At 38.7% G+C, this 9306-nt stretch overlaps 1 protein-coding gene across 1 annotated transcript in view; it reads right to left on the reverse strand.

The window, feature by feature from the left end:
- GARNL3 (GTPase activating Rap/RanGAP domain like 3) overlaps positions 1-9306 on the reverse strand; it is a 165882-nt gene that overhangs the window by 9710 nt on the left and 146866 nt on the right. Inside the window, exons 23-24 of the mRNA XM_007944319.2 lie at positions 2262-2369; positions 217-335 (exon numbers count right to left, since the gene is read on the reverse strand). Coding sequence (XP_007942510.1) covers positions 217-335; positions 2262-2369 — 227 coding nt within the window. The remainder of the gene's footprint in view (positions 1-216; positions 336-2261; positions 2370-9306) is intronic.

The raw sequence follows: 9306 nt of genomic DNA on the forward strand, positions 1-9306 counted from the left end.
CTGCCCGCGAGCGTTCTGAAGCCCAAGAAGGCCACAGGAGAAAACCTGCCCGGTCTGTTTTCGGCTTTTTTCATCTCACTCCTGGCACTGTGACACGTAAGTGGTGTTATCAACAGTCTGACTCAGTGAGATGCAGTTTCAGTGCTTGCCTGAAATCTCACGGTGCTCAGGGCTCCCAAGTCCCTGGGACAGAAATAAAAGCCCAGTTGTACTCACTCTGGAGGCCACGAGCTGGAGCTGAGGCACGACTGCGGTGTGGACCAGGTTCCCGTTCACCACCAGGCGGATCTCAATGGAGTCCGTGGTGAAGGCCAGGAGGTACGGGAAAGCACAGACTGCAAGTAAAGGAGAGCGGCAGATGTCAGCCCGGAGGCGTGGTGGCGTGGTGGCCGCGGTGCTGCTGCTGCTGCTGGGATCACGGCTGCCTCGCACTCACCCTGACCCGGCAGGGGCTCCATCTCTCCCAGCCCCTGGCTGCTTCTCTTCTTCCTTCAAATGTGCATATCCCCCCAATTCTAAAATAGCCTTCACTCACTCTGCTGCCTCCTCTTCTCCCCTTTGTTGCCAAACTTCTGCCTCTGAATAGGTGTGCACTGTCTCCATTTCTTATCATTTTTTCCTCCCAAAACTCTTAATCTGGTCTTCTGGCAGGAAACCCATTAAAGTCCTATGGGACTTTGCCCCTGTTGTCCAGACTACAGCTTGTATACCCTTTCCTTTGGCTCATGCCTTTCTGCCTGGAAGCCTTTCCCTCCCTCACAGGCTGTGTCCCTGTGTGACACTGGCCACTCTTCCTGTATGTGCACCTGTCTGCTTGGCTGGTCACTGGCTGCATCTTATTCCTTGCTGACCCTTCACCTTGGGTCTAATGGGATTGCTGTTTGTTAAAGGATAGGCCCTCTACCTGAAACAGTTCTTATAACACACTGACTCCTGGGTACTGACACTGCCCCGGTTTCCCTCTGATCACATCTGTGTGCTTTTTCCTGGCCTCTTCATACTGTTGTGGCCTCTGCATGCTGTCAATCTGACCTTCATACTAGGCCCTTCTCTCTGCACACTCTCCCTTGGGGAACTCATCTGCTGTCTTGGCTTCACTCTGGTGACTTTGTCTCCCATGTGTATGGCTCTAGCCTTGCCCTCCAGTATTGTACCTAAAACCTGGAAGTCATTTTGAAACCTTCTCTCTCCTTTTAACCACATCTGTCTTGAAAGCCTGGCAGGTCTGCCCAGTATCTCTTGGATTAGTCCTCTCTGCTCTTCTCTCAAACTTCATTAATTACCACAGCATGGATGAACCCTGAGGGCATTATGCTGAGCAAAGTAGGTCAGACATAAAAGGACAAATACTGTATGGTATCTCTTATATGAAATAAGCAAATATATAGAAAGCAAAAGTAATTAGTGGGTACCAGGAGCAGGAGGAAAGGGGAAAGAAAGGGTTTTTGCTTGGAGTGCATTGTAAGTGGTAACATAGTTTGGAAAGAGAACGCAAATAGGTGTGCAACTTGAAGAATGTAATCAATGTCACTGAAGTATACGTGTAGAAATGGATGAAATACATGTTTTTGTGTGTATATTACAATAAAAAGCAAAATAAAACAAAACACAAAAACCCCCCAAAAACCCAAACCCTCTATTATTGTTTTCATATCAACAAATAGTTTTGAGGAAAACAGTGGATCAACCTTGGCTATAATCTGACTCTCAAAAGACAGATGTCTGCCTGGCTATGGACTGTGAACCATAAAAGCAAAGCACAACTACTCGTGTCCTGCCATTTGAGTGGTAGGCAAAGCACTGCAGGGAACAATTTCTGTGATTATAGACTTGATCTTCAAAATACGTAAGAGTGGCCCTATATGCATTGTGTTTCTTTCCCAAGTCAGTCTGAGTTTTGTGGGCTTTAAGGCTGGAGACCTTAAAGAGCAAAGGTATAGGTTTCAAATTTTAGAGAAAGGAAAATGAGGCCCAGAGAAATGAAATGAGCTACTGAAAGGTAACCAAGTACTGGAAAATGACAGTCCTGTGCTCTCAAGTGCTTAGGCCCTGAGAACAATTAGGAGGAACAAGTAAAAGACAACAGTCCCAAAAGCAAAAAGAAAAGAAAATTTAAAGAAGAAAAAGAATACTTTGAGTACTAAACATACTCACATAACTTAAGGCAATTTAGCAGGAAGCCAGAAAGTTGGCTTACATGAGATTGAACCGTTCAGATTTATCTATGAAGGAGGAGAGTATTACGAGATAAGCTTTCTTACCAATGGCATAAGGAGCCTGGTTCCAACAGAACTGGAAATCTGACGCAGAGGGTTGGACCAAAAAAGAGCCCCCGTTAAACGGGCAAACCTTTTTATAGATGCAACTGTCTGCAATGAAACAATAGCAACTCATTTTTGTTAGATAACACTTAGATCACTGTAATTAGATAAATGAAAAACAGTCAAGGATAGCATCCTATCTGCTAATTCTTTATAAATTTGTTGTTGTTGTTGTGTGCTGTTGAGTCGGATCTGACTCATAGCGACCCCTCCTTGGGTTTCCGAGGCAGTATCACTACGGAAGTAGATTGCCCCATCTTCCTTCTAAGGAGCCGCTGGTGGGTTTGAACTGCCAGCTTTCTGGTTAGCAGTCAAGTGCCTTAGCCACTATACTACCAGAGCTCCCCCACCAACCTATATTAGGAAAATTTGAAGCAATATGCTTGTGTCACCTTGGTGATCCTGAACTTGCATTCGATTAAAGCCAGGTTAATTCAATTACCCTATGCCTAGACTGCTGTGATTATAAATATAGTCTATGTTTTTCAGATTCTCTTAGAGAAAGTCCATGTAAAAACGAAAACCTCTTTTATTCCAGAAGCCCATCATGTTTTAGCCATACAATTTTATAATTTTTTTAAAACAACTTTATTAAGATATAGTTTATACACCATAACATGACCCATTTTAAGTGTACAGTTTAGTGTATTGTAGTATATCTACAGAAGTATATAATCACTACAGTCTAACTGTGGAACACATTCATCATCCCAAAAAGAAGCCTCTGTCTACTCCTAGCCCTCCTTTCTGTCTCTACATATTGCCTTTTTGGGGCACGTCAGATAAATGGAACCAAACAACATGGCCTTTTCTGTCTGGCTTCATGCACCAAGTATTGTTTTAAGGTTCATCTCAATGTCAGATGGCTGAACAGTGTCCCACTGTATGGATACACCACCTTTTATTTTATCTATTCACCAGCTGATGATGAACATTCTGGTGGCTTCCCCTTTTTGCTATTTGTGAATAAAGATGCCAAGAATACTCATGTACAGATCCTTGTGTGGACATATGTTTTCATTTCTCTTGAGTAGATACTTAAGGGTAGAATTATTGAATCATATGGTAAATCATACAGTTTTATTTTGTTCAGTATGTTACTACTGACTATTTATTTGGTATCTAACCTATTTATGAGCTTTATTATTTTTCCTGTGTTTTGTAGAAAATTTGAAAAGCAGGGAAAATAAGAAATCATGTGATCTACAAACTGAACTTCTAGAGATAACTAACCACTGATAACATCTGGTACTCTCCTTCAAACATTTTCATTCAGAATGAATGAATAATAAAATAAAGAAATAAATGTTCTAAGGAGAAATGCAGTTGAACATCTAAAAAAAATTTACTTTTTCCACGCTATTGTATATTTTCTGCTATGTCCTTAAATTTTTTTTTTCCAAAGATCATTAGTGTTTAAATTACCATATGGCATTTCAGTATTTGAATGCAGCAAAATGTATTTGCCAATTCCCTGCTGGTTCCATTTAGTTTGTTTTCCAAAGTTTTCTGCTTTAAAAATGATGCTGCAACAGAGAGAATTAAGTATTCTTTTTTTCCACCATTTGGTGGTTATTACGATAATTACCAGGGAGTAGATCAGCTAGGTCAATTTAAAACGTTGACACATCCCAACAAATTCTTCCTCAGAAAGGCTGTACCCACTAGAGCACCTCCCGCAGTGTCAAGCCCATGACTACCAGCCTCTGCCAGTCTGAGGCCAAATTATCACCCAGCATAGTTTGCAGTTTAAATTCTCAGTGAGGCACAGTCAGTTTCTTTTTCCATGATTATTGGGAAATTGTATTTTTTTCTTTTGTGAATTATCTGCACATATTCTTTTCCCACTTTCTCTGGATACTCATGTCTTTATCTTAATAATACGTAAGATATCTTTTTATATCATTGATAATAAACCCTTTTGGAGACAGCACAGATATTTTTCTCAGTTTGCTATTTCTCCTTTTAGTTTTGTTTTTCGGGGGGCACAAAGTTTTTAAAAATTTTATGTAATCAAACTTCTGAAACATCTGTCATGGCTTCACCTGCTTTGATGAAAGGATGACAGTGCAAAGATTTGATTTGCTGCCGACATTTTCTTTTACTAATTCTAGGCTTTTACTTTTTATATTTCATTTTTAATCCATTTTGGACTTAAAGCAGAGGCATGAATTTACTTTTTCCAATTTTATCTAACTGCCCCAACATTATTTTTTAAAAATCCACCAGTTCTCTATAGATTTGAAATAACACTTTCATCTTATACATTTTATATTATTTTATGCTAGAACTTGTTTCTGGATTTATTCTGATGCAATTTGTCTATTCTTGCACCAGTATTATTTTGTTTTAATTATTGTAGATTTGTAATACATTATAAATATCTGGTAGGGCAATCATCCCTCATGACTAATCTTTTAAAAAAACTTTGTGGAAAATCATTTATCTAATAACAGCAAATATTTATTAAGTGGCTACTGTGTGCCAGGAATAATGAGGAAAAAGTTGGAATTCTGACTGGAATCACATTTGTTGTTATTGTTACTTGCCACTGAGTTGATTAGGACTCACGGTGACCTCATGTGTGCACAGTAGGGCCGTATTCTCCAGGATTTGCACGGCTGTGGCCTTTCGGAAGCTGCTCATTGGGCCTTCCTTCCAAGACCCCTCTGTGAGTTTGGACTGCCAACCTTGTTCAGTAGTCTAGCACTTAACCATGTGAGCTACCTAGGGGATCTCATTACATTTATTTCATTTGGGGAAAAATGTACATCTTTACAAAACTAAGTTTCCGCACTCAAGAATATGGTGTGTGTGTCCATTTATTCAAACTTGCTCTTAGCTTCTCCTGTAAAGCTGACAATTCTTGCTCAAAAATCCATCAGAGTTGGAAGCCTTTTGTGGAAGTTAATTCTTTAACTTTTTAATATTTTCAATACTTACTGGTTCTAATTTTCTCCCATTTCTTAGGACACTTTTAGAAGTTTATTTTTATTTGGAAAATTGTTCTTTTTGCTCAGATTTTAAAATTTATCATATCTCATTGAACCTATCATGTCGCTGAATATAAGATGCACCATGGTTTGGCAAAAGTAATAAGATACACCATTTTAAATGTACCATTAAAAAGGAAAAATCCTGCCTACTATAATTGTAAAATTATAAGATGCACCCAAAATTCACAGATGTGAAAATGTGGGAAAAAAAAAAGTGTGCCTTAGAGTAGATAAACTATGACATTGGAAAACTGTACCTAGTATCTGTTATACTTTATAAACTTCTGCATATCGTTTTACTCCTTTTTCGTTCTTAAGAAATGATACGTTGCCTGAAGAATACAGCATATTCAACTTTATACACACACATATATACAATTAAACACACATAAACACAGATTGAACCTTGTGAAAATATAATGAGAAGGAACTAAATTAAAATGTTAATGTGGCTCCATGGGGTAGAATTATTTTTCTACATTATTATTAAAAAATTTTCTTAAAAAACAGCTTTATTGAAGTATAATTGATATAAAATAAACTGTACATATTTAAAGTACACAATTTGATAAGTTTTGACAATTTTGATATGTTTTGATAACAATAATTTTAATAATAATTAAAATTAATAATTATTTTGATAATAATTTTGATAAGTTTTGACAATTTTGATGAGTTTTGACCCATGAGACCATCACTACTGTCAAGATAATGAACACAGCTGTTACCTCCAAGTTTCTATGTGCACTTTTGTAAGTATTTCTTGTCCCAAGGCAACCACTGATCTGCTTTCTGTCACTATAGAATAGACTGTGTTTCCTAGAATTTTACAGACACGGAATCATATAGTATATATTCTTTTTGTCTCTTTTCTTTCAGTGTGATGGTTAAGGTTATGTGTCAACTTGGCTAGACCATGATTCTCAGTGGTTTGGCAGATATTGTGTAATCGACCTCCATTTTGTGATCTGAGGTAAGCAGCCAATCAGTTAAAAGGGGGGTTTTCTTGGGAGTGTAGCCTGCATCCAATATATATGGATGTTCTGGCAAAGCTCACCCTCCCTTGATCCTGCGTCTCACTTGTCATCCTCTGACTTCCAGTCTGAGCCTTTATTCTGACCTGACTTGGGGTTTGTCAGCCCCTGGAGCCACATGAGTCAGGAGAAGCCTCCAGCATGAGCACAGCCCACGGATTTGGGACTTGCCAGCTTCCACAACTGTATGAGCCACTTCCTTGAAATAAATCCCTCTCTCTATAAATATGCTTCACTGGATTTGCTCCTCTACAGAAACGCCTAAGATACTCAGCATATTTATCTTGAATTCATCCATGTTCTTATATGTATCAATAGTTTGTTCCTTTTTAGTGTATGACTATTTATCCATTCACCTGTGGAATGTATTAGTTATCTATTGCTGCGTAAGAAAGTATCCCAAAACTTAGAAGCCTAAAGCAAGAGACATTGATTATTTCAGTTTCTGTGGGTCAGGAATTCAGGAGAAGCTTAACTAGTTCAGGTTTGAGCTCTTTCATGAAGTTGCAGTCAAGACATCATCTAGGGCTGTAGTCATCTGAAAGCTTGATTGGATTTACTTTCTCTCAGTCTGTGACGTTTTCTCATTTTCTTAAGAGAGTCTTTCAAAGAGCAGAAGTTCTTAATTTTGATGAAGTCCAATTTATTAACTTTTCCTTTTATGGATTGTGCTTTTGGTGCCATACTAAGAAACCTCTGCTAACACAAATCACAAATATTTTCTACTAGAAGTTTTCTGGTTTTAGATTTATATTAAATTCTATGATCCATTTTGAGCTAATGTTTATATAAGATGTAAAGAATGGATCAAGGCTTATTTATTTTGCATATGCTATCTAATTATTCCAGCACCATCTGTTGGAAGACTTATTATTCCTTCATTGAATTGCCTTTGCACCTTTGTAAAAAATCAATTAACCAAATATGTGTGGGTCAATTTCTGGATTTTCTATTCTGTTCTACTATTTGTCTATCTGTATGTGATTATATAATATCATAATATAATATATAATAACATTATACATAATTTGATGAGATTATAATGTGACTATAGTACACTAGTGTGGATGAGGAGCTGCTTGGAGGCGACCCAGACTGTGGTTCTGAGGTTCCTCCCCTACATTTCCTAATTGAAAAAGCCCCAGGGGCTCTAATAGAACCCTAGAGAAGTAGAGGGTTCTCCTTCCCAATAACTCACACTGTTGGTCTTTGCACCTGATGAGTGGATCAGTGTTGTAGGTATAGTTGTATGTCAACTTGCCTGGGCCTGGTTGAGTGGCTGGGCAGCTGGATGTAGTTATTCCCCATGGTGAGACTGGTAATTAACTCCATGGTGGAATCTATTGGAGCAGCTGAGTAGCTGCTTTAGGGATGGGGTCTGCTTTCCATATATAAGAAGCAGCTTTGGGAATGGTCTTTAGTTTATGGCACGTTTGAACCCTGCGTGTAGCTGTGTCATTGTTCAGCAGCCTGCCATGCTCTGCCGATCCTGGGACTTTCAATGGACTTGAATCAATTGCCTGCCATGTGGTTTGGTAATATGGGGACTGTGTCTTTTTTACTTGTCGACCTTGGGTTTGTTAGCCTCAGCAGCCAGTAGCTGCCTGAGTGAAGAGATGCCTCTAGCTTCAGTGGGCCAGGAGCAAGAGGCAGAGCTGAAGCCCAAGGTCGAGGGGAGGGGCTTTCACCCAGCCCTAGAGCCTGGCACTTGGAACTTGGACTTCTAGCCTGTCAAACTGTAAGAGAATAAACTCCTATTTGTTAAAGCATCACATTTGTGGTATTTTCTGTTAGAGTAGCACTAGGTAACTGGAACAATTAGAATCAGACTTAATTTGATTGAGAACAGTAAGCAGCAGGCTGCTTCTGGAATGCAGAGCTCTGAGGCACATTTACACTCCCTGAGCTGTTCCATGCCTGAACAGCTGTCCCTGGCAGTGCCTTTCTCTGTTGTGACTCGAGGACAATGGAGAAGGTCCTCCACTGTGGACAGACTGAAGGGGGGTGGGGTGAGAGGTAGAGTTTTAAGACTGTCATCGCAAGGGAAAGAGCTCAGGTTCGTGATGCCCACTCCTTTGATTTTTCCATCCAGCTGGTAGAGAACAAGAGTGACAGATACTAGTTCTGATTTTAAAATAAATTTCTCGGAAAGAAGCCCCTTTGTACTAGAAGAGTCTATGGAGGCTAACAGCTGGATTTGGAATTAATACTCTGACAAATCTGGAACAAAAGAAGGAAAAAAAAATCTTGCTGTGCCAGGCAATGCATATAATCCTGTTTAATCTTCACAATAATTGTATGAAGCAGGTTTTATATTCTCTGTATTATTCATCTGAAAGTTAAGCCTTGGTGAGGTTAATTATGGTCACACTGAAAGTAAGTGGTACTTACGTGTGCTTTTCTTCCCCTTGTGTGATTATCTTTAAAACATCACCAGCAAACACATAGTTCATCCTTAGCTCTTAAATTTATTATTTGCATTAAAGGGGAATGACTGTTAGATACCAATGCCTAGCTGAGTTTCTTAGCTTTGTTTTCTTTTTTAATAAGCAGTTAAATACTAATTCTAGCATTCAAGATAGAGATTAATTGCAAGAAAATAAGAATGGCATCAGCACATTGAACTATTTATACTTCCCCCTAAAGTTTATCTTGTGAATACATTTTTCTCAAATAACATAAATTCACAAGTTATAATCTCTATTATAAGATATTTTCATTTTTGACATGTTTGAGAAAACAAATTTTCCTACTAAAAACAGAATTGACGAAAGTTATTTATTTATTTTTCAATAAAAAGGAGCTGACTTAAATTATAAAAATTATCTTCAAAATTTGAAGGGAACAAAATCATTCTGGGAGCTCTGGTAGCATAGTGCCTAAGGCACTTGACTACTAACCAGAAGCCTGGTGGTTCAAACACACCAGCCACTCATTGGAAGGAAGATGGGGCAA

This window comes from Orycteropus afer, unplaced genomic scaffold, assembly GCF_000298275.1.
Source record: "Orycteropus afer afer isolate SDZICR_OR568_19922 unplaced genomic scaffold, OryAfe1.0 scaffold00123, whole genome shotgun sequence".
Lineage (NCBI taxonomy): Eukaryota > Metazoa > Chordata > Mammalia > Tubulidentata > Orycteropodidae > Orycteropus > Orycteropus afer.